We start from the raw sequence: 25679 nt of genomic DNA, 5'->3' as shown, positions 1-25679 counted from the left end.
TGAAGCACTTTGACCAGGCATATTTAATCTTATTTTAACAAATCTCTAAGTATGGAACTATTTCAAACACAGAAAAAGACAGAACATTAATAAAGCAGACAACGGTGAACCCATCACCCAGATTTACCAGATGATCATACTTTGCTATATTCATTTCAAATATTTTTATAGTAAAGTGACACAGATAAAAGCCCTCATCCCATCCCATCCCCCTCCCTTCTCTCTGTCAGAGGTCACCACTATCCTTGAAGTTGGTGAATCTCCTTCCTGAGCGTTTGGTATTATTTTGTGTTTTTAAACTTTACTCACTTGAACTGCTGTATGGTATTCCACTGTGAGTTTACACAGAACAGTGCATTTCTCCGTTTTCTTACCGATGAACATATAGTTTCCATTCTTTGCGGTTTCAAACAGTACAGCAGTGAAAGTCTTTATACACGTCTCCTGGTGCACCCTCGTGTCACATACAGCCTTTATAACAATTGCAGTATGTACCCTTGTGTGACCTTGGAGAATTGTTTAATGTCTCAGAAGCTTAGTTTCCTCATCAGTAAATTGGGGTAATAAAAATAGCATGCATTTTGGTGACGACTGCATGCTTCAATGTAGGTGAAAAGCCTTTTGCAACCTGTAAAGGACTCCATGAAATGTTAGCTGTTTATCATTCAGGTGTTTGACATCCAGGATGTACTGAGCACCCTTCCACGCTGGGGACACAATGAACAGGGACGACCCCTGATGTGCTCACATGCATAAGAGACAGTTTGATGGGTGCAGCAACAGAAGAACGCGCAAGACTCTGCTCAGTAATCTAGCCTGGAGTATAGAGGCAGGCAAGGCTCCCGGGAGGCAGTGACACTAAGCTAAGTCCTCTAAAGACAAGGAGGCTTAGGCGAGTGGAAGATAGGAGGGTGGAAGGCTGGCCCAGGCAGAGGGAGCAGCAAATGTGAAGGGACTGAAGGACGCAAGAGAACGTGCTTGGAACATAAGCGTTGAGGGGAGGGGTGGTAAGACAGAATCAGCCTGGAGAGGTAAGCAGAGCCACGATGCTGTACCCTGAGGGCAGCAGGAAGCCACTGAAGGATTTAAGCAAGGGAGTGACAGGCTTAGATCTTCGTATTAGAAGAAGCAGTCTGAATAAGCTCTGGAGAGCTGCAACTCTGCAACTGTACTCACACTCAACAACAACGTATCCTACACTTAGAAATTTGTTATGAGGGTAGATCTCATGTTAAGTATTGGGTTGGCCAAAAAGTTCGTTCCGGTTTTTCCATAACATCTTACGGAAAAACCCATACGAACTTTTTGGCCAGCACAGTGTTATCACTACAATTAAAAAAAATGGGTCTGGCCACAGTGTGAAAGGGGGTGTGGGGGAGAGGCCGGAGGTTGGAGGCTGAGGATGGGAATGCTGCAGGCAAAACATGATGAGGGCGGAACCAAGGCAGCCATTGATTTTGCCACCAACGCCCTGAGAGCATCACCAGGAGAGATGGGAGGAACGGGCCAGCTCACCCTGAGCTGGGAACCTCACCCTGATTCAAAGAGGTTCGTGCTCACGCACTCCAACTAGTCCCCTTCTTGGACTCACTTATCATCTTTCGAGGCACAGGACCCAGCCATGAGTTCTCAAGTTTCCGGATGGTATGAGCCCTTCGGCATCTTGGCACCAAGGGCGTGGCTGGGTCTTCACCAATGTCCCATACGGAACCCCACCATCATCTAGACCGCACAGATCCCACACGGAGTGAGGGGAAGGGCAGGGTGACACATTCTAGGGTAAGAGGGGCTGTTGGTTATCACTGGATGGTAATAGCTAAACATCAAATATCTAAAATGGGAAAAGACAGACATAAGACCCAGACCCCTCACTCCCTAAGTGGGGACCACCTACCATCCCTAACTGTGAGTGAGAGGCCTCTACCCTCAGGGCAGTGGTGCGCCCTGGCCTCCCCTAGGCCAGGCTAGAGCATTGCCATCCATTCTCCTAGCGCGCCGTACTTCCCTTTTCAGCACACTCATCCCTTTTAGAATTACAACTTTAATTTCTGCCTTCCTTGTCGGACTATAAGCTCCCCAATGGAGCTTCCCAGAACCGTACCCACCTTGTTCATTGTTCTTCCCTCAGTGCCTAAGAGTCTGGCTCCTAACAGGCCCTCCAGGAGTATTTGTGAGTAGAATCAATAGGACGCACTAACTGAGGGAGAGGAAAGGGCGGAGGAAGATGCATAGATTCAGAGGCCCTGAGAAAGAGTCTTGCTCAAGTCACAGGAGAGGCCGAATGAAATCACAGTTCCTGCTCAGGACCTCTGCCTCTCAGGGAAGGGCCTCCCCACTGATTACGCTATGCTGAAAAGAGGCTTTGCAACAGACCAGCATTTCCTGAAGTAGTCCATGGAATGCTGGTCTCAAAGTGTTCTCTAATTAAATAAGCTTGGGAAACTCTGGGTTAAACAAAATGAAAAACGTTTCTTCACCACTGGACATTTCAGAGCCTTTAATATGCTCGTGTGCACGTGATTCCTGGTGAAGGTCACATGCAGTATTCCCCACATCTATTTGACCATGGAATTCTGTCTGTGAAACTTGGTTTGAAACCTTTGGCACCATCCCCCAACTGCTTGCCGTAATTATTTATTGAACATGGCACAGCAAGGAGATTTGTTGCAACTTTTTGGGCAGTGCAGGAAAACCCTGTTTCACAAATGAAAATGACTCCAAGCTCCAAGATATAAATGGGATAAAAACAAAACTGTTCTGGTTGGAAGGGGGCCTGGAGATCCCACCTGGCCATTCCTTCACTGCTGTCGTGCCAGGAACTGTAGTGTCCTGCAGAGCCCAGTTTAAAAGTCACTGGTACAGAACTCTGAGGACAGGGCTGACATTAGAGACCTGGCTTCTGACCCTGGCCTTGCCATGAACTGTTTTACCTTGGGCAGGTCACATGGCCTCGCTGGGCCTTGATTTCCCCATTGATACAATGAGTCTGGTAGATGGGATGCTTTTTGGAGTCCTGAGCTTTAACCTCTGATATGATGAGAGCTGTGATTCTATGACTGCAAAATTCCAACTCTACGATTCTATGGTTCTTTGATTCTGAGATTCCATGGCTTAATATTCCAACTCTGGGACTGCCTGTAGCCAGCCTGAGCTGGTGCAGCACACTGGAGCCCAGGCTACAGAAAGGAGAATTCATTAACTGCGGTGTGCTGCCCAGGATTGCTAGGTTCCCTGCGGAGGGCATATGCCCCATGAAGGATGGAGGGGGCGGGGTGTGGAGGGGAGGGGTGGGGGGCTCAGAAGCAGCAGCAGCTCAGTGGGCAGAGCAGGGAGAAGGACCCAGGTCTCCGGACTCCTGCTCTATCTTTAGATCTCCATAGCAACCATCACCAGGGCGCTGCAGCTGAAGGCATGGCTGAGCTGGCTGCCTGCAGGAGGGAGGGGCATTTGCTTTCACGACTCTTTTGCTGGGGAAAGGACTCTGGGCTGGGCTCTTGAGCCAGGAAAAGGAGACTGAGAGTGAAGCCTTTTGCAGCACCAAAGGCCTGGTGCCAAAATAAAGGTAATCTAGGGCCCCACCTTGTTCTGAGACATGGTCAGGTCACAGAACCCACGACCTTCATTGTGTCAGGCTCACGGCACTGGAGGTACATACAGCAAGTGCCTCCTCTAGCCTCCGCTATGGTCATTCCCTAACCAGTGAGCACCTCATCTGAGCCAGCCCTGAGGCCACAAGAGACACACATCTCCAGGGAAAGCAGGCTTTGGCATAGGTATTACAGGGCAGGGCCCAGTGGGAGCCCCTCTCAAACCCTTGAAGCTGAGGAACCAGGAAAGCCCCTCCTAGTCCTTCTCCTGCCAACTCCTACCCAGCCAGGACCTGGCTCCCTCCAGGGAGTCCTCCCTGACTCCCGGCCGGATACTCTCCTCCCCAAGGTTCCTACAGCTCCACCTCCCTCCTCCCAGTAGGATGCCTGCTTGAGGCAGTCAGGAACCGCGTGGGGTGGATGAGAAACGGAGGTGTGCAGAGGTAAAGACATTTGTCCCAGGTCACCTGGAGAGTTAGCAGCGGTCTTCCATTCATGTCTTTGGATTCCAGTCTGTGTCCCTTCCTGCGTCCCAGTGTCAGGCCCCTAGCCTGAGCTTTAGAAGGGAGGCCAGGCCTAGAAGAGGAAGTAGGAGTCCTCGGCCAGGCCTGCGCTGAGCAAGTACCCGGCCACGTCCTTTGTAAACTCAGCTGAGCCACAGACCAATGCAAACGGCTTTCTCCGACAGGAGCCGACCAGCTCTTCAATCAGGTCCCGGCCCAGGCGGCCAAAGTGGGTCTTGTCCCGGTAACTCCAGGGAAGCTGCTCTAGGGAGTTCTCCTGGGAGGATGAGAAACAGTGGGGGTGACTACTGGGGGTCCTCAGAGTTCACATGGTCAGCTCCTCTCTGGCAAACAAGGAAGCTGAGGCAGAGGGGGTGGGAAGCCAACCTTCACCCAGCCCCACCACGGGCCAGGCACTTCCTCACCCTGGGACTCAAATCACCCTCACAGAAGCCTGTGGGTAGGTAGTTATCCTCTACAACAGCTGATGCACAGGGAGGAGGGACGCCTCTCGGGGCACACGATGATGCAGGGGCAGCAGCAGGACCAGAACCTGGGGCCACTGCACCTGTCACTCTGGGGGGAATGTTTTCTCACCATGACTGTGGGTCTCCTAGCATCTTTCCAAGGTTATCCATCACCATCACCCTCGGAGCATAACTTTTGTTCATTTAAGATTTCAATTAGTTTGTTGAGTTAACAAATGTTTACTGAGTGGACTCTGTGCTTGGCCTGGTGCTAGGCAATGGGGATACGGCAGCTGCCCTAAACAGACAGGGTTCCTGGCCCCATCTGGCTGTGTGTGTCAGAGATCCCGGGCTGCCCTAACCAAGAGAAGGGTTTATTTCTCTCACATGGAAAGGCTAGAGGTAGTATTCTGGGGGTGTGCAATGCCCCAGGCTCCTTCTCTTTCTGCCCCTCTAGGCTTAGCTTGTGGTTTTCATTCCCAGGATCACAAAAGAAAATCTCCACTACTTAGAAGAATATCTTTTAAGTAAACATTTTATTGGAGTATAACATATGTATAAAAATCGTAAAGTTTATATAGTTTGGAGAATTTTAACAAAGAGAAGAAACCATGTAACCAGCGTCCAAAACAAAACAAAACCCCCAACAGAACAGGACTATCACCTCTGCAGACCCTATTGAGATGAACTTCTGGTTCCTGGGGCCAAGCAGCGAGATAGGATGGAGAGAGAGGGGTTGGGGCTGGAATCCAAGCTTTGCCACCATTTTCTGGTGAGGAGCCGTGACCTCTCTGAGCTACTGAGATGAGCGCAGCGGATGGGGAAGCGCTGAGAGAGGTTCCATGAATGCCGGCCTCGAATCTCAGGCGCACTCACAGAGCTCATCAGACCCCGAGGGCCTCTGAGGACAGTGCTGTGCTGCTGACAGGGGACACTCTCTGATAATCTGCATCTTCTTCCGTGCCCTTCGTGCTCTGACCTGCCCGATGGGCCCTCGAGGCAGGAACAGGTAGGGCCCATTGGCCTTGCCCCTCCTTCCCAATGCCCGATCCCCCCAGGCCAGTTAGGTTCAGTGCAGCTGACCTTGACTGTGCAGCCAGAGATGCACGGGGTCTGGTTGCTGCTCAAGTGGGGAGGGGACCCATAAACAATGATGATGCAGTGGGGTGGGTGCTAGGAAGCAGAGCCTGGGCCGTGACAGCAGAAACATCTACACCAGCCTGGAGGCTCAGGGAAAGTTCCCAGGATGGAATTACACCTTAGCAGAGAGATGTGAGGGATGAGTGGGTGTTAGGTGAAGAAGTGGGAAAAAGTGTGCCTGGCAGGGGGAACCGTATGAGCAAAGACCCAGGAGCCAGAAAAGCACAGAGCGCTTGCGACCACAGGCAGACCAGTGACACCAGAACGCAGCATGTAGCGGGAGTGGACCAGAAGGCGAGGCCATGGAGGGCTGGCACAGCCATGTGGGCTGGCACATAGTCTTGAGAGCGGTGGGGAGCTAGGGAAGGACAGGAAGCAGGGCAGTGATGTGGTCAGAGCTGCCCTTCCGGCTGCAGGATGAAGGACAAATCGTCACGGAGTGGCTGGAGCAGGGAGACCCTTGATGATGCTGTCGCTATGGCCCAGGCAGCACCCAGAGTGGAGGGAGCACGGCCAGGCAGGAGGCACCTCTCACTCCATCATCCCTCACCTTCCCCGGCTACTGACAGCCAGCCCACTCGCCTGCCCAACCCCAGGGCACTGGCCTCATCAAAGCCCCGGCCCAGGGTAGAAGGTCCCCTATTGCTGGTGAACTTTAATTCTGCCCTCAAGCCCGGGCTCAAATGCCATCTCCTCTGTGAAGCCCTCTCTGCTTGCCTCCAGCACCCTGAACACCCTCCACAGCACCTATCCCTGTGCTGTCTTACACTGACAAGCAATAAGAGCATGGCCTCGCCACCAACTTGCTGTGTTACCTTGGGCAAGGTTCTTAACCTCTCTGTGTCTCAGTTTCCACATCTATTAAAAGGCCATGATGGCAGTATAAGCCTCCTAAGATTGTGGTGGGGATTAAATGAGTTAATACACATAAAGTGCTTAGAACAGTGCTAGGCACAGAGAAAGTGCTCAATGAAGGGGATCCCTTGTCAGCCATCTCTGTGGCTGTCTCCTCATATACAGATGAGCACCTGGAGGGCAGCAAGAGGTCATCTTCATTTTTATTAAAAAAAAATTTTTTTTTGGCCGCCCTGTGTGGCATGTGGGATCTTAGTTCCCTGACCAGGCATTGAACCCCCGTCCCCTGTAGTGGAAGCACAGAATCTTAACCACTGGACGGCCAGGGACGTCCCATTTTCGTTTTTAAATCCCTGGCACCTGGCATGTGGTGGGGGAAAGGAAGGCTGGCCAACAGCCAGGGCAATTCTTCCAGGTGCCTGCCTTCCTGCCACCTTCCCTGACCAGCTCTTGGGCAGGGCTGAGCGTGCTCCCGGCAGGAGTGGCCCTTCCCTTGCCCCTCTCCCCTCGGCTGTACCTTAGCCCTCTGCTTCAGCCCTGACCTTGGGCACTGCTGTCACTGCTAATGTTCACCAAGCACGACCCCCTCGGTGTTCATGCCACTGAGCATTCTGTCCCATGCACAGGCCTGTGGACTCTGGCCCCTGGGGACCTCAGGACCTCTGGTTTCCTGACACCCTCCCCCACCCAGTCACAATGTCGAGGATCATGTAAGTCTTTAGGAACACTCTAAAGCTGTCTCAAGAGGAAACTGATGACAAGGGTGCTCCAAAGCCTCATGGCTGACCCTGACCAAGAGAATGGAGGGGAGGCACCAGCAGGGAACCTCAACCCAGGGCGTGCAGGAAACAGAAATAAAGCTACAGACTAGGCGAAGGCCAGTGAACAAAGATAGCTGAGGGCCTGGCTTGAGGTAAGGGGCAAGACAGACCTCCATGCTGCGGCCCTGTGGGGAGGGCCCAGAGGGGTGGCTTGAATGAATGGAGTGGATGGGGAACCAGAGGGAAGAGGGCTCAGGAGGCAAAGCCGCTTCCAGCTAGAGTGGCTGTAACTTGGAGGATTTGAAAGCAGCTTTGTTCCCAGGCGGGAACAAAGTGATGTGGAAAAGACCCTAACAAATGCAGTGAACTGGATCCGGTTTACTCCACCAGCCATTGCGGGGGTGAGTGCCTACTCCGTGCCTGGTGCTGTGCAAAGCACTGAGAGCGTGGTGATCCAGACACGTGGTCCCTGCCTCAAGGAGCTATCACAGCCAGAGGACGTCTGTGCCTGGCCCACTGATTCTGCAACCAGGCCCCCCGCCCATACAACAGAGGATGCCAGAGGGTGGATGGCAGGCAGCAAAGCATGGTGGGTGAGAGCTGGCGCTCTAGAAGCAGACAGTCTCGGGTTCATATCCTGGCTTCACCCTGTCTGGCAGCACGACACCAGCTGGTGCCTTCACCTCTGAGCGTCAGTTTCCTCATCTGCATAATGAACACGGCAACACCTGCCTTCCTTGCCAGGCACACACTGGGGGTTCCACCAGTGGCAGGGATGACTATTACAGCACGGGGCAGAGAGCCCACAGCATGTCCTCAAGATGGGTGCAGGGGACAGTAGACTCTCAATCAGGGAAGGAAATCATCCCCCTGGGCTCACCTGGCTGAGTACAAAGAAGGTGCGGACATTCCAGAAACGAGCCTGCTCCCCGAGGAAGGTTTTCAGGTAGATGCCCTCAAAGGTCTTGAAGCAGCCGACCAGGGTGATGAAGGTCTCATCCTCTGCGTTGTCTGTGATGCTCTGCAGGATGGGTACCATGGGGGCCAGGCCGGTGCCAGCAGCCAGCATGAGGAGCTCACCGTACTAGGGAACAGGAGGGTACATGACAGGGGTGGGCTGGGAAGGGATCTGACCCCACCCATCCAGTATGGGGGCTTTTCTTGGGCTTGCTTGAACTGGATGGCACTGCCCTTCCTGGGTGTCCCACCCATCTGGGTTCGCCTCTCTACCTCCTCCAGAAAACCATCCTTGCCTGTGAAAGGCTACAGCTTATGAGGTCTATGGAACAGAAATCATGGAATCTGGAGGCTGAAAGGGAACATGATGGTGCAGTCATCCTGCAAGTGGCTTGGCTGCCTTCTAAAGCATCCCCACGGGACTCTGCTTACATACTTCTGCTGATAGGTAGTCCACTACCTCCCAAGGAAGTCTGCTCCATTACAGACTGACTCCCCTTGCCAGGGAAGGCTTCCCACCTCATACTGAGCTGACACCTGTTCCCACCAAAGCTTTGCCCTCCCACCCCCATCCCAGCCCTGCCCTCCGGGCTGCTTCCTCTGCCCCAGGGCAACCCTGCAGAGATCTGGGGGCCCTGGCTTGGACCCTGAGCCTGCTCGTCTCTAGACTAAATGAGATACTATACCTCAGTGCCTGGCACAGAGAGCCAGGTAATCAAAGTGAGCTCCTAAGAGGCACTTGTTCCATCAGCTCCCCATCACCAAACCTATTTCCTGGCTCTAGGCCTCCTTAAGATCAGTGCCTAGAAGGTTAGTGCCTGACCCACACAGTGAGGTATTCACCGACATCTTTCTAGAGATTAGGCCTCTGTGCGCAGTCTGAGTGTTCACCAGCTTTAGTGACAGCTGCTGCACACCACACTACTGCACGGAATGCTTCCTGGAGTACCAGGAGTCGTGCAGATCTGGGCGTAAACCCCCAGTCATGTGATCTGGGCAAGTTCTTTCACCTCTGTGAGCCTTGGTTTCTTCACTGGTAAAAAAATAACAGCACCTCCCCAGAATAGCACCTATCTCAGAACTGTCATGAGGATTAAAGAGATGACATAAAGTACCTGGTATGGGACTTCCCTGGTGGCGCAGTGGTTAAGAATCCGCCTGCCAGTGCAGGGGACACAGGTTCGATCCCTGGTCCAGGAGGATCCCACATGTCATGGAGCAACTAAGCCCGTGCGCCACAACTACTGAGCCTGTGCTCTAGAGCCCACGAGCCGCAACTACTGAGCCCGTATGCCGCAACTACTGAAGCCCGCGCACCCAGAGCCCATGCTCCGCAACAAGAGAAGCCACTGCACCGCAACGAAGAGTAGCCCCCGCTCACCACAACTAGAGAGAAAGCCCACGTGCAGCAACGAAGACCCAACGCAGCCAAAAAAAATGAATAAAATAAAATAAATTCTAAAATAAAATTTAAAAAATAATCAAGTGCCTGGTATGGAGCCTGGGGCTTAATACAATTAGATTCCTTCCCTCACTGAGCCCTACTGCTAGCCCATCATCCTGTCCTGTGTTCATGGTCTCCCAGCCTCCCAGTCACGGAGCGTGCCGTGCTCCCCCTTTCTCCCATCACTGCTCAGGCTCTCATCTGGGGAGCCTTCCCTGAGCCAGGGGCAGGTGAGGGGCCCTTCTTGTGTTCCCACAGCCCTCTGTGCATCCCTCCTCATACTTGTCACACTGTGTTGTTGTCATCTATTTGTGCACCTCTCTCCCCATCAGACTGTGAGCTTCTGGAGGACAGGACTCATCTGACGCATCTCTGAGCCCCCAGGGTCCAGCACTGGCCTGGCCCTGGGTGAATACCTATGAAAGTCTGTGGAACGAATGCAAGACAGATTCTAATGTGTCAGTCTCAGGGCTGACGTGATCCATCTGCATTGAAGATGGCTGCAGAGTGGCAAGACTGGGCTGCATCCCAGCATCCTCACAGGCGTAGAGCCGAGCCTCAGCCACAGTTTCAGCGGCCAAGTGTTCACGTGTGACACACCATGTCTCTTCCCTCATGGCTGGGCCCTACACCCTCCCAGACAGGAAGTGCAGGGCTTTCCAGTGGGGTCTGTGGATGCCAAGGTAGTAAGACTGGTATGTCCAGGAAGATGGCCTGCAGGTATTCTTTATTTCTTCTTTTAGCTTCTTTATTTATTTTTGAAAATGTTTTTGGCCGTACCAGGCAGCATGCGGAACTTCCCCGACCAGGGATCGAACCCGTGCCCCCTGCAGTGGAAGTGCAGAGTCTTAACCACTGGACCACCAGGGAAGTCTCTTTTAGCTTCTTTATATCTGCTGAATTTTTTTTTGGTAATGAACAGGTGCTGCATTTGTAGTAAGGAAAATACCAATAAAAGCTATTTTTAAATCAAACAAAAAGAATGGACCCACAGACACAGAAAACAAACTTATGGTTACCAAAGGCGAAGGGAGAGGAGGGATAAATTAGGAGTTTGGGATTAACATATATACACTACCGTATATAAAATAGGTAACCAACAAGGACCTGCTGTATAGCACAGGGAACTATACTCAATACTTTGTAATAACCTATAAAGGAAAAGAATCTGAAAAAGAATAGATGTATGTGTGTATGTGTATATATATATATATATATACACATACACACATATATATGTATGTATAACTGAGTCACTTTGCTGTACACTTGAAACTAACACAACATTGTAAATCAACTGTACTTCAATTAAAAAAAAGAATGGAGAGGAAAAATGATTTGTTTTTGTTTTGCTTTGTTTTCCTAATTGTAAAGGTAATAGGTACTCATTACGGATAATCTGGAAAACATAATGAAGAAAATAAAAATCACCCATAATTCCACTACCCAGAGCTGCTAACATTTTATTGCTTTTTTTAAAAAAATATTTTTTCTGGGGACTTCCCTGGTGGTCCAGTGGTTAAGACTCTGCACTACCACCGCAGGGGGCCTGGGTTCAATCCCTGGTTGGGGAACTAAGATCCCGCATGCCATGCGGTGTGGCCAAAAAAAAAAAAAAAGAAAGAAAGAAAGGGAAAGGAAGAAAAAAAGAAAGAAAAGGAATTCTTTAAAAATATATATATATTTTCTGTGCAATTTAACTTAGTTTCCTAACGTTGTATATTCAGTTTACCTAGTGTTTGTCACTTGATCTTACAGCTTAAGCATTAACATCATTTATAATCATAATTTTAAAATCCAAGATAGTAGTCTATCACGTATCTGTAACCCAGTGCACTTAACTGTTCTGCTGTTGGATGTTCAGTTGTCTCCAATTTCTTGCTATTATAAATAAAGCCGCAATGAACATGTGCAAGAGGTAGCATTTTGGATTCTTTCCATAGGACGGACTTCAGAAGTGGAAGCACTGGGTCAAGGGTGTGAAGATTCCTAAGACTCCCAGTGCATATTGTCAAACTGCTTTCCAGATATGCACCAACTGATGAGAAATTACTGATTCTTCCTGGGAATGTCAGGGGAGGATGTGAACATGCCGTGAAGATGAGGGGAAGAGCCTTGGGGTTGGGAAGCAGGGGGCTCCCAAGCAGTGAGCCACAGGGCGTATTTAGGGAGTGGTCTCATAGTCTTGTAAATGGAATGTGAAACTGGAAAGATATCTGAGAGTCAGATGGCATAAGGGCCCTAAATACCTAGCTCATAGTCTGAATTTTTCCAAGCAATGGGCAGGCAAGGATGGTTCTGGAACATGGGCAGGCAGTTTTGTTTCTTAGTGCCTATTCCCATCTCCTCCCATGTCCAACCCCAAGGATACTCTCGGGATTAGGTTTGGGCTCAAGAAGAATGGCACAGTGAGATTCTATGGCCTGAAACATGAGAACCACATTCCTGGAAGCTAAGCTGGGAGGGGTCGCCTGAGGACTCAGTGCGGGCACTGACCTGGTTTGGTTTATAGAAGAAGCCTCCGAAAGGTCCTCGCCAGAAAGCCGTGTCTCCTGCTTTCCAAGACTCCACATACTGGGACATCAGCCCTGTCTGGTAGCACTGGGAGGAAACGAAGGGAGACCTCATTAAGACAGGCACATGTTGCCAATACAAACCATGTCAGCCTCGAAAGTGGAGCCCTTCCTGCACTCTCAGTGCTTTACACGTGTTGTCTCATTTAATCCTAATTACCCATGAAGTTGGTACTGTCATTCCCTGTTTTCAGATGAGGCCAAGAAGCTTACACAGAAGGTAAATGGTAAGACTGGGATGAGAATCCGTAAGACCTACAGCCTTAACTACAGAGGTCTCAAACCAAATAACTACAAGGGCCATGCGGGTAACATAACTGAGTGAAGAACTGGGTATGAGATGACTGATGGCAACTAACAGTCTCAGCGTCAGGGAGACAAGAGTGAGTGGTGGGGACTACAGTAAATTGGTGAGTGAATACTCTTTCTAAAGGAGGAAACCACTCTGCAAATTCCAGTACACAGTCCGCGGGGCCAGCGACGCCGGATCTTCTGACTCTCTAAGAGGGGCAGGAAATCCGTATTTTTGTGAAAATTTTCCCATTTTTGAAATGTTGGCAATTAATTCAAAATTTTAAAACACTGTGCAGGCCAAGACCAAATATATTTACGGGCTAGGGTCCGCCTCATTTGCAATCTCTGCATATCCCTGCACTGTCTTCTGGCTGGATGGAAAAAGTGAAGATTGTGGAGGGGATTCCTCCATGGGGGAAGGGCACACTGCCCTGACTCTGTGTCAGGCACCACGCTGGGGCTGCAGGGGAGATAGCTGGACCTTAAGCTCCATGGAGGCAGCCAGTGCCTGAATCATGGAAAGGACTTAAACATCTGAATGAATGAATGAATGAACCCAGATTCAGGCCCTCCCTTTAAGGAGCTCACAATCTAAGAGGGACCTAAGTCTCAGACATATACAAGGTAGAGACTACCTAACCCCCCGTGAGAAGGATGAAGTGCTAGGAGAGCCCCGAGGAGGTGCAGTCACTTCCAGTGGAGTGGGATCGAGGACAGCTTCCTGGAGGGGGAAGCTAAGCTGGTCCTTGAAGACTGGGTAGACTCAAACTCACTGGGGATGCGGGAAGGGCAGAGAGAATTCTGGGCATCAGGCGTGGTATGGTCAGGGGTAAGACAGCCCAGGAAGGGTGTCTGGAGAAATTATAACCAGGGTTGAAGGAGAGACTGGGCTTTGGTCACCAGACATGCTTTTAAGCACCCACAGCTACTTCTGGTACCATCCCTGCCTTCCTTAGGCACCACATGCATAAAGCAAGGGAAGTCTTCCGCTTACCTGAAGAGGCCTGGGGAGGAGGCTAAATTTTTCTCCTAACTTGCTGGAGGCTGTATTTCAGCACACACCTTGTTTTGTGGCCCCAGTATCGGGGAGGCACAGCCCCAGGGGTGGCCTTAGTGGCCCTATGGCACAGACAGCACTCAAGGAGAAAGGAAGGATTTTTCTGTGCCTCTGGCACCCACACAGAGCCTGGCACAGAGTAAATGCTCAATACACACTTGTTAAACAGAACTGACACTGAACTTGTTCTTCCACTTGAGATCATATTACCCCAGGGACCTTGGGACAATGACATCATCTCTCTGGGCTTCAGTTTCTTCATCTGTAAAGTGGGGAGAATATGATCTACTCTGCAGGGTGATTATGAGGTTGAAACGAGATAATTAAAATAAAGAGCTAGAAGCAGTACCTGGTGCCCAGAAGGTGCCAGAGAAATGGGAGCTCCTCCTTCCCATCTACATGGGAGGGTAAACCTTATAAAACCCTCCTGCCTTCCCAATTTGCAAAGACATTTCCAGCTCTTCCCAGCCAGCGGCTTAGGGATAATTAAGCATCTCTCTAAAGAGAGGCTTTCCGGTAAACGAAGGAGAAAATCAGCCTTACAGCTGGGAGAGATCCAGCTGCCCTGAAGAACTGTCTCCAGGCTTATCCTTTCAATAGAAACACACCCAGACAAGCAGCTTGGGGAAGCAGGCCATTTGGAGAGGATTTGTGGAATCTCCCAGACAAACAGTTGCGTGGAAAAGGGATCCCATCCAAGCTTATGTGTGAGGGAATAAATACTCCAGCTCTGAAGGCAGGCGGGGATGGTTGGGAGTCAGAGACGGTGCTGGGGACCTGGAGTCAGAAGGCCAGGGCTCACCTACCAGCTGTACTTCTTACTACCTGGAGAGCCTCAGGCCCTCCTGGGGCCTCAGTTTGCTTATCAGTGAAATGGGGATAATTCCCATCCTACAAGGGAGACAAAGGATGTGAAAACTATTCCTAAATATAGGTGTTCCCTAGGATTCCATTTGGGAAATGATCTAGAGCTATGTATTAGGCTGATCCATATGAAACTGCTGTTTCTGTAAGTCAAAAATGTTAGCATGTCAGCAATTTCATGTATTTCAACCTAATTATTTTTGCACATAATTGGACCTTCATGAGGTCTTATACATTTGTTGCCTATTCCTTGGGTCTCTGGGATATTTTGCATCCAGCCCACTTTGTTCATCTCATCCCTGCCAATTTCCCCACCCATCTCGGTTGCCCCTACAAGCAACTCTCCTCCCGCCACTCAGACTGGGTACAGTTCCCAGAAGACCCTGCTCTATTTCACCCCTCCCTGCCTTCGGTTATCCGTCCCCCTGGAATGCCACTGCTAACTTGTATTCCTTCCTCAAGGCCCAACTCAAATGCCCCGACCCCTGCCAACCCACCTGTGAGATGATTTCAGGTTACTTTGGCCCCCAAGGTCCTCCATGTCCCATCTTTTGCCTACAAAAGCGTTCCAGGACAAATGACTAACAGTTCCCCAAATCATGCCTCCTTCGCCGCTGTATGTGCTGACACAGCACTCAGAGCTTCCTTCCCACTCCTGAGCTTAAACATAGAGCTCAGACACACAGCTTCCTCTGGGAAGCCCAGCTCACCTTCCCTGCAGCCCCAGCTGCCCTGAGTTGGGTTGGGGCCTCCTGTCACAGCGTCTACCACCTTGTACTGCCCCAGTCTGGCCCCTGTCTGAGGGTGGGCGCCGTGTCTGACTCTCCCTGGACACCCGTGCCCAGCACACAGTAGGTGCACATGACTTGGTTCCCCTTTCCCCGGCTCAGTGCTTACGCTCCATCAATAGGGAAGAAGGTGAGGAGGAACAGCTTTACTTTTCTCAGTCCAAGCCTGTTTTTCATAAAATCTATCAGGAACATGCCCTCTGTTGGTGGACCAGTAGCCTCCTTTCCCCAGGAAAGGAGAAGATGAGAAAAGGCCTCTTTCATTGTCCTTGCTCTTCGCTCAAGCCAGCCTCCTCCCATGTGAGCGCTGGCTTTTCCCATGTCAGAGGGAAGTGCCCCACCCTGACCAAGCTGGCAAATGGAGGTCCAGTCCACAGCCTCTTAGAGCATCCGTGTGAGTTGGCTCACCTTGATTAAAACTTCAAAGTATCCTTTTGCGTTGGCAGGGCTGATGGGCGTATAGGCTCTCTGAATTTCTAAGCCATCTACTATCCCTCTGGGAAAGAGAAGCACTCAGTCAGGCAGTCAGCCAGTCATTCAACAAACCCTTAGAGTACCGAATCTGTGCCAGGCTGGTGAAAGTGAAGGTGGGGGCCCAGTCATCCCCAGTGGTCCTCACTGAGGAGCAGGCAAGATGCAGCAGAAGAAAATAGCACTGGACTCCCCCCACTGCCACGTGCTGGCTGTGAGACCCTGGGCAGGTCATTTAAACCCTCAGCTGCCCCTTCTGTAAAATGGGGACAACTGTCTATGCCCCTGCTGTGTGGCTCCACAGGGGTCACAGATGAAAAAGTGCTTCTAAAAGTACAATGATGGGCTTCCCTGGTGGCGCAGTGGTTAAGAATCCACCTGCCAATGCAGGGGACACGGGTTCAAGCCCTGGTCCGGGAACATCCCGCATGCCACGGAGCAACTAAGCCAGTGCGCCACAGCTACTGAGCCTGTGCTCTAGAGCCCACAAGCCACAACTACTGAAGCCCACGCGCCTAGAGCCCGTGCTCCACAACAAGAGAAGCCACTGCAATGAGAAGCCCGTGCACTGCAACAAAGAGTAGCCCCTGCTCACTGCAACTAGAGAAAGCCCGCGTGCAGCAACGGATACCCAACGCAGCCAAAATAAATTAAAAAAATAAAAAAAGTACACTGATGATGTGAGCTATTTTAGGACATCACTGGGATTTTTCCTGACCTCTCCTAGACCACAGAATGATCAAGATAAAAATAACTATATTGGGCTTCCCTGGTGGTGCAGTGGTTGAGAATCTGCCTGCCAATGCAGGGGACACGGGTTCGAGCCCTGGTCTGGGAAGATCCCACATGCCACGGAGCGACTAGGCCCGTGAGCCACAATTGCTGAGCCTGCGCGTCTGGAGCCTGTGCCCCGCAACAAGAGATGCCGCGACAGTTGAGAGGCCCGCGCACCGCGATGAAGAGTGGCCCCCACTTGCCGCAACTAGAGAAAGCCCTGGCACAGAAACGAAGACCCAACACAGCCAAAAATAAATAAATAAATAAAAACAAAACAAACCAAAAAACAACTATATTTAACAAGCGTTTAACATTTATCAAACACGACCGCATGCCAGGAGCATCAGAAGCGAAAGGATCCTCAGAGGTGCCCTAGTCCAAAGCCGGACGCCATGCATGAATCCCCTCCAGTGTTATCAACAAGGGGGCCGGGAGCACAGTCATGAGTAATAATAAGAGCAGCCATGTTGTAGTAAACGCCTATGATGCACCAAGCATATTATATGCAGTATCTCATTTATTTCAAACAATAACCAAAATGAGGAAACCAAGGCTTCCCTGGAGCACCTAAGCACTCCTCTCTTGAGCCCTACTATGTACAAAATTTTCTTCTTTGAGGTATGCAAAGATTAAAAAGGCCTGTCCCAATGTATCAAAAGTTGGGCAGAAATATTCAATAAATGCTTACAGAACAAACAAGGAAATAACAAACAGAACATATGGCATGGCTCGGATGCAAAGGGCACTGTGACATTTGCTATGACAGAGGTAAAAGTGACAGGCACTCTCACCTAGGGAACCTCAGAAGGCCTTGAGCTCAGAAGGTCTTAAAGGACAAGCAGGCCACTAACAGGTAACAATGGGCAGGAAGTAAAGTAATTCCAGGCAGAGGGAACAGCCTGGGCAAAAGCTTAGAGGTAGGATAATGTAGGGCAAGCCAGGAACTCGGGGCTGGAACAAGGGGCACATATGGGGGTGGTTGGGGGTGGGTGGAGAAGAACTTGGTGGGCAAGGAGGCAGGGGCCTTGGGTTAGAGTGTCACTGGGGAGGCACTGTGGAGTACCAGAAGGGGGCTGAATGAGGAGGGATGTGGTCAGCTGCATGTGTTAGGAATGTCACTGGAGGGACAGCAAGGGGCTAGACTAGAGGCAGGTAGTTCTGAGCATCCCTGACTTATGGATGGAGGGTTGCTTGGGGCTGTGGCCTGTCCTGCGGCCCCTCTTGTCCACTGGAACAGTGACCTTTAAGGACCGTCAGCCAGGCCACAGGCCAGAACAAGCTGGGCACAAACACCAGGGGTCAGTGTGAGGCAAGTGACCAGAGTGTGATGAGTAATAAGCTCTCTCCTGGTTTCCTTCCTCGTCCTCTGGCTATACTTTCCGTCTCCTTTGCTGGCTCTGCCTCCTCTTGCCAACACCATAAATGCTGGAGTTGCCAGGGTTCGGTCCTACCTCCTTCCCTCTTTCCATGCCCCACATGCTCCCGAATGCCATCCAGGCATAACAATATACCTGGATGATTCCCAGATCCACGTCTGCAGCTCAGATTTCTCTGCTGAGCTTCAGACCCAGAGAGTCAACTGCCTGGCAGTCACCTCCATCTGGAGGTCCCAAAGGGTCTTGTCCCTGTGTAGGTGGAGGTGGGGATCAAGGTGGGAGGAGAGTACAAATGTAAGCTGGAAGGAAGAAGGAAGTTCAGAGGAGGTGAAGGGTGTAACTCAGGAGGCGGGCTGTTTGGGTTTGAATCCTTATTAGCTATGTGATACTGGGCAACTCCCTTATTTTCAACAACAGTGTCTTCTCTATCAACTGGTGCTAATCATATGAGGTTAATACCACAAGCTCTGGAGCCACACTGCTTGCTTTCAAATCCTGGCTCCAACATTTCCTAACTGTGTGATCTTGGGGAAGTTACTAAACCTCTCTGACTTCAGTTTCCTCTCGGGCATGATAATGGTGTCTACCACACAGGATTTTGTGAGGAATGAATGAGCTTATACATATGGGCACACAGAACTGTGCCTTGGATACTAAGTGCTAAAAAAGTGTTTGCTGTTACTGTTATTATTATTTATTATGAAAATGCATTATCTAGTTCAATTCCAAGAGCTCTCTGAGTCATGTATTACTACGTTTATTTTGAAGATGACAAATGGAGGTTTAAGGAAGGTTAAGCAAGTTGCCCTAGACCACACAGCTAGCAAATGGCAGAGCAGGGCTGCAAAGCCTGGGTCCTCCCACTACCTGAGTGTACCGTAGGATGAGGTGCTGGCCAGGCCGCAAGCCGAGCTGGCTGTTCCCAGGTAATGCAAACCGGACAAGGTAGGTGTCCTTAGTGAGTCTGTCTGTGGCACTGATGAGGAAGGCCAGGAAGGTCTCCGGGCTCAGTTTGGAAGGACAGCTCTGCAACAGGAAAAGATTCAACAGCTAGAAGCTGGGACTCAGAGACATGCAAGCATCCATGGGCATCCTCCCCACAAGGAGAGGCTATCAAGGCCAATAAGTTTTCTCTGTAATAGCGTAGTCCCACCTTAGTTCCCTTTCAGGCTCTAAGAATGCCAGAACACTTTACATTGAGCTCATCCTGCTCTGAAGCCTTGTATGGCTCCCCTCAGCCCCAGGATAAAGTGCAAGGTCCTTAACTGGACACTCAAGGGCCCTGTGGATGGGCCCCAAGGCTCATTTTATCTCCCAGGCATCAGACACCAGACTTTTCTCTGTACCCCCAAGAATAACTTGCGGCTTCCTACCTGTGAGTCTATTTGCTCAAGCTATGCCCTCTATCCAGAACACTCATCTCCAGTGTATGAAAGACCTACCCATCCTTCAAACCCGCTAAAATCCAGATTTGCACAATTTAGAAATTGATGGGACCTTACAGATGATCTAATCCAATATCCTTATTTTATATGTGGGGAAACTGAGGCCTGAGTGGTAGTGACTTATTTGTACAAGGTCACACCATGAGCAGGGACTCAAATTCATGTCTTCCAAGTCTCAGGCCACTGTCCTTAATATTCCACCCCACCTCTACCTCCTCCGGGAAGTCTTCTCTGAATGCCACGACTCACAGATCTCCCTCTCCTGTAAAATGCCCACACCCAGTTCATTCCTGGGACCTCCCCTCGCCACCTGCCCCATGCCCCACTCACCAGCTCAAGGCCAGGCTTCGAACCTGGGTCAGTCTGCTTCCATTAAGCCCACTCTTTTCTCTCTGCTGTACAGAGTCAGAGGAAGCTTCCCCGAGCAGGTACACTGCACAGGGCTGAGGCCACGTGGACGCTGCCACCTGGCCCTCACGTCTGAGGAGCGGCTCCCCCTCACCTGTGTCTCTTCTCCACTCAGCAGGCTCCTGTCCTTGCTGGCTCGGGCTGCCTCCCAACTTGCTAGGTCTCGCTGGTAGAGGTCGAACACGCAGGGGGAGCAGCCGCTGCCGCAGCACTGGGAGGGCAAGGGCTCCACCGGCCGAAGCTGCAGCCAGGCTTCCTCCTCGTCGTCTTCCTCCCCCTTGTCCATTGTCAGTGGGCCTTGGTCAGGCAGGGGGTGCGGGCAACTGGGTGCTCTTCCCAGGGTAGGCCCAGGCCCTGCTCCCTTGCCAGCCTGGGAGAGGGAAAACATGTGGTTACGCTCTGGTCACCTCTATTCCGCTCATTCTCCCTGAGGCCTGCAGGTGCCAAGCTCTGTGCGAGCACTGGGGACAGGGATGAATCAATCCTGGGATCTGCTGCCTGGTGGGGGAGGGAGGGAGACAGGGCACAGCGATCGGAACGGGCAGCCACGGTTTCTTGACCTCTTCCTGTGCTCTGAGGAGTGCTGGATTAAGATTACATAGAAAATCTCATTGAATTTTTAAAATATTTTAAATGATGAAGTACAACATTTATGTACAACTTAATATTTATAAAAGTTATAAAAATAAATTATAGATAAATTATAAATAAAAATAAATAAAAGAACCCTTTTGTAACCACCACTCACTCAAGTAAAAAGAACCTTGCTGGCATCCCAGAAGCCACACATTTGTGTTCCTTCCTGATCACACCCCCGCTCCCCATTACCACCACCCTGTTTTTTTTTTTTTTAAGAAAGCTGCGTGTTTTTTTTTTAATAGCTACTTTATTTATTTATTTATTTTTATTTATTTATTTTTGGCTGTGTTGGGTCTTCGGTTTGTGCGAGGGCTTTCTCCAGTTGCGGCAAGCGGGGGCCACTCTTCATCGCGGTGCGGGGACCGCTCTTCATCGCGGTGCGCGGGCCTTTCACTATCGCGGCCCCTCCCGTTGTGGGGCACAGGCTCCAGACGCGCAGGCTCAGTAGTTGTGGCTCACGGGCCCAGCCACTCCGTGGCATGTGGGATCTTCCCAGACCAGGGCTCGAACCCGTGTCCCCCGCATTAGCAGGCAGATTCTCAACCACTGCGCCACCAGGGAAGCCCCACCCTGACTTTTGATATAATCATTCCCTTGCTTTTCCTTAGTTGTGCCACCTTTATTTGCAACCCTATCCACTACTTATCAGCTTTGCTTAGTTTCTACCTTTAAACAGAATCATATGAATGCATTCTTCTGTGTCTGGTTTCTTTTACTCACCACTGTTGGTGAGTCACCTATCAAATTGCTGCATCTCATTGAATCTTTACAACAAGGCCAGTTCTGGAGATGTCATTTTATGGATGGGAAAACTGGGGTCTGGAGAGGTTTAGTAACTTACCCAGGGTGACAAAGGTCCACAAATGATGGCACTGGGACTTTAACTCTGCTCTGTCTGGTTTCAGAACATATTGTTCTTCAATCACAGGAAAACAGGAGGAGGAGGAAGTCATGATGGTCCAGGTGAGAGGTAATGAGGACCTGGACCAGGGGAGCTTCAGGGAGGACGAGAGGACAGGGGTCAATTAGAGAAATCCTGAAGCAGTAATTAACAGGACACAGACTGATGGCTGTGAGGTGAGCAGGTGAGGGGGATAGAGCTTCAGGGAAGCTTCAGGGAGGACGAGAGGACAGGGGTCAATTAGAGAAATCCTGAAGCAGTAATTAACAGGACACAGAGACTGATGGCTGTGAGGTGAGCAGGTGAGGGGGATAGAGGGGTTGAAGGGACATCCAGGTGTCTGGCTTGGATCCGTGGGTGGATAGTGGGTCCAAGAGAAGTTGAGTTTTAGGGGAAAGAGGAAGTGGGGGAAATGGTTAAGTTCAGTTTGAGGTACACTGAGTGCCTGTGGGACATCCAAGGGCAAAATCCAGCTGCCAGTTGGATTAAATAGGTCTAGGTACCTGAGTCTGGAGATGGAGCTCTGGGTAACCGACAACAAGGGAGGGATGAGTGGGTAAAGGAAGAGAACAGGCTGGAGCCTCTGAAGGCCTGCTTGGCCTCCTGCTTCCTGCAGCACTCACTGCACTTGGTCCAGCCCTGGTCACTGCAGGTGCTCAATAAATGCTCTTCCAGTGAATGAATCTCTACCCTATAGCATTTCACACTGTTCAGAAATTACATGTTTACGTGGTTTTCTCTTGAGACTGTGAACTCCTTGAGGGCAGAGACCTGTTTTTTATTCATTTTGTGAACTAGCACAGTGTACATTTAAAAATATGGATGTTATATGAAAGGAAGGAAAGAAGGAAAGGAGCTTGGTTTCAGGGCCATTAGGTAAACACTGTCTGAAAGAAAGATCAGGGAGGAAAATTTAAATGGTTATGATTTATTTTGAGATGTTTCTGTGAGGGCAGTTTGGGATTTATCAAGGTTCTCTGTCTTTATATGTGGACCTCTACAGTTTATACAGAAATAGACCTGGTCATCTCACCTGTAAGGAAACTATTCACTGAAAATTCCACAGGCAGGGACTTCCCTGGTGGTCCAGCTGTTAAGACTCTGAGCTCACAATGCAGGGGGCCCGGGTTTGATCCCTGGTCAGGGAACTAGATCCTGCATGCTGCAACTAAAAGATCCCGCATGCCACAACTAAAGATCCCGCATGCCGCAATGAAGATCCCACACGCCGCAATGAAGATCCTGCGTGCGGCAACTAAGACCCAGTGCAGCCAAATAAATAAATAAATATTTTTAAAAAATCCACAGGCAAATCAAAGTAAAAGAGGGTCTTCTCTCCCTCTTGTCTGAGAACAGAACTTAGGGGAAGTCTGATGTCCCAGAGCATTATTTGATGTAAATATCACTCCTCTAAAAGCTCCAGTCTTGGACTTCCCTGGTGGCACAGCGGTTAAGAAGCCGCCTGCCAATGCAGGGGACACGGGTTCGAGCCCTGGTCGGGGAAGATCCCACATGCCGCGGAGCAACTAAGCCCGTGCGCCACAACTACTGAGTCTGCTCTCTAGAGCCCACGAGCCACAACTACTGAGCCCGCGTGCCACAACTACTGAAGCCCACGTGCCTAGAGCTGGTGCTCCGCAACGAGAAGCTACTGCAATGAGAAGCCTGTGCACTGCAGCGAAGAATAGCCCCTGCTTGCCGCAGTAAGCCCACGCACAGCAATGAAGACCCAACGCAGCCAAAAATAAACAAATAAATATATTTAAAAATATAAATAAATAAAATTAAAAAAATAAAAGCTCCAGTCTTTGATTTCCTCCTATTCATTCCTGCCTCTTAGACACTTACTGGGCAGGGGCTGCTGAATGAGGTGCTGGGACACAAGAGGTGACTGACACTCATCTCTGTCCTGGAAGAGTCATCCACTAAACAGATTAGAACCGGGATAAGAACAGATGCACTGCCTCACTCAGTCCTCTCGACAGCTGTACATAAGTAGGCCATGCTCTTCCTCATTTCACAATGGAGAAAACTGAGGCCAGGAAGCAGGAGTGGTAAAGTTAGTGCACATACCTGGTCTCTTAAGACTCCAGGCTGCTCTTTCTCCCTGGATTTCATGCTCTAGAGGGCAGAGGAGAGTGTCTTCATCTCCAATTCCCAGTGCCTGGCACTGGGCTGGCACAGAACAGGGACCCAACTTGCCAAACTGCCACTGAATTTTATGGGCACCCTGGAGCCTCCCAAGGGCAGTAGCTTCATTCGTGCATAAAGTGCTAGAATCAAGGTGTGGGCCAAGTCTGTGGAAAAGGAGAGGAGCAAACCACCACACCTGCTAGAAGACAGTGAAGTCCCGTTTCTTGGTTACCAATCACTTCCCAGGAGCCCTAACCTTTAAGATCTTTCCCACTTTTCCTGCTTTCCACACCCATTTACACTGGAGCTTCCCATGGGCCCAAATGATGTGCTTCCAGTCTCCCCCTACACCATCCATCAGCACACCTCCCACCAGCTCTGATCACACCAGTCCCCTGCTTAGCAACCTTCAATAGCTCCCTGCTGCCTACTAGATACAATCCAATCTCCTTGCGTGGTGCCCAGTGTTCTCCTGATCAGAACTTGTCCAAGTTCTCTTACCACTTACTTTCATTGGTTTTAGAAGGGTAGTTCCTCTGTGTGCAATAAATCTTTCTCTTATAGAGGAAAGGTTTCTCTTTAGAGGAAAGAAAACCTGGTTCTACTGCTGGTTCTATGATTTCAGGAAGGTTTAGCAGGTTGAGAACCCCTTGAGGGCAAGCATGGTGTCTTATTCTTTCTGTATTCTACCACCAAGCACAGGCCTGGCATACGGAAGGCTCAGGTGAGTGGTGAGTACTCAGTTTACATATAAGGTCTGGGAGCCAGGCACAGTGCTAGGTGCTGGGATACAGCAGAGGTTAATAAAACATGGGCTCTACCTTCACAGTGCTTGCAGCCTAGCTTAGTGTCACATCAGTTCAACCAATTTTTCTTGCATGTTATGTACCAGGTTTGTATTAAGAGTGAATGAGATCTGATTCCCTCTTTATGCTGATTTCTTACTCCCAAAAGGTTTTTCAGAGATAAAGTGAGGTAAGTGAAGGAACCCTATTAACTGTAAACTGCTGTACAGTGTGAGGGTTATTCATCCTTCTTTGCCTTAAATTTACTTTCTCCATGTTTTACTAATCCCACTCTCCCTAGTATTTTGGAAATTAGTAGAGAAGCTGGCCACGTCAGTCATGAATTTTAAAGACCAGGTTCACGTCTTCTCTCAGCCTCTACCTTTTCAGTCTAAGAAGCCAGGCCTTGACATGTTGTTGCCTCGGCCTGGATGGCTCTCCTCACCCTCAGGCCTTGCTTCAAGGTCACCTGCCCTCAGAGCCCTCCCTGAACCACCCCCTTCTCATTCTCTAGAAGGTACCCTATTTGCTTATTCATCACATTATTATGTATTCATTCATTAAACATATATTTACTATGTGCCAGGCACTGGTCTAGGAGCAGGCTTCACAGCAGTGAAGAAACAAAAACCCTTGCACTCATGGATCTTATATTCTAGTGAGAGCGTCATTAAATAAGATCAAAATAGAAAACATGTTATGTTAGTGTTAAATACTGAAGACAAAAATAACTGGGGAAAAGGGATATGAAGTGTGGGTGTGTGTTGCAATTGCTATTTATTTACTTTACTTGCTTTCTGTCTGTATCTCCCACTAAACTGTACGCTCTACATCGCACAACTGTTTTATTCACCAGTGTAAACCCGATGCTCAGCAGTGCCTGACACTCAGTGGGCATTTGATAAATACGTGCTGCTCAAGGAGCAAGGTACACCTCCGCCGCTCTGGCCCTGCTTCTAGGAGGCGAAACGCGACATTCCGAGGAAAGGAACTAACTTTGGGCGCTGGGGAGGAGGCGTGCAGTGCAGCGCGGTCGATGCGACGCCGGCGTGGTGCCAGGGCCACGCTCAGGCTCCGCGTGAGAAGGGCTGGAGAGGCAAGGAAATTTACGGCGTACCCACCGCGCGCCGGGTGCTGAGCGGATGCGCTAGTTTAGGCATTTCTATCGCTATTTTTACAGCGAGTGACTTTAAGGCTCAGAAGGAAGTGCCCTGTCCAAGCTCCAGTTGCTCGTAAGCGATCAAGGTTGTCCCGAATTCAGGCTTGAAGTCCTGAAGCTCTTCTCCTAGTCCCCTTGCCCATCACAAGCACTCACCTACTCTCCTGCGCTTCCCCGGGGAGGCAGGCAGGGTTCCACTTGTGGGAAATTGCTGACGGCCTGCAGGGTGGGGCAAGACAACGATGCCCTGACGATGATTGGTTAAAGTGGCTGCCACTCATAAAACGAGTCTCGG

General features: G+C 50.2%; 1 protein-coding gene across 4 annotated transcripts; it reads right to left on the bottom strand.

Annotated features, from left to right (window-relative positions):
- On the bottom strand, nt 1–25616 carry CYB5RL (cytochrome b5 reductase like). Of its 4 annotated transcripts, XM_082358925.1 has the most exons (8): nt 25541–25616; nt 19862–20137; nt 18792–18940; nt 15699–15786; nt 12211–12315; nt 8194–8397; nt 4213–4367; nt 1–3176 (listed from the first exon to the last, which is right to left on the bottom strand). In XM_082358925.1, exons 2-8 carry the CDS (start codon nt 20051–20053, stop codon nt 2927–2929), a joined length of 1143 nt encoding a protein of 380 aa, XP_082215051.1. In that variant the 5' UTR covers nt 20054–20137; nt 25541–25616; the 3' UTR covers nt 1–2926. The 4 variants fall into 4 exon arrangements, with proteins under 4 accessions (XP_082215051.1, XP_082215049.1, XP_082215048.1 ...); XM_082358922.1 differs by lacking the exon at nt 25541–25616 and adding an exon at nt 21248–24002 and having other exon boundaries at nt 3102–4367; XM_082358924.1 differs by lacking the exons at nt 1–3176; nt 4213–4367 and adding an exon at nt 5075–8018 and having other exon boundaries at nt 25541–25614.
- Nucleotides 25617–25679: the final 63 nt, after the last annotated feature.

This window comes from Balaenoptera borealis (assembly GCF_965194805.1).
Source record: "Balaenoptera borealis genome assembly, chromosome: 1".
NCBI lineage: Eukaryota > Metazoa > Chordata > Mammalia > Artiodactyla > Balaenopteridae > Balaenoptera > Balaenoptera borealis.
The sequence above is the reverse complement of the archived record's forward strand: the minus strand, read 5'-3'. Positions and strand labels throughout refer to the sequence as shown.

Bases quoted from the DNA above. Each gene is read 5' to 3' on its own strand.
- CYB5RL (XM_082358925.1), bottom strand. From the start codon at position 20,053: ATGGACAAGGGGGAGGAAGACGACGAGGAGGAAGCCTGGCTGCAGCTT. The intron at 18,941-19,861 runs GTGAGGGGGAGC...TTCCTGTTGCAG, and splicing joins TGAGTGGAGAAGAGACACAG to AGCTGTCCTTCCAAACTGAG. The intron at 3,177-4,212 runs GTACTTGCTCAG...TCCTTTCTGTAG, and splicing joins TTTACAAAGGACGTGGCCGG to CCTGGGCTCCAGTGTGCTGC.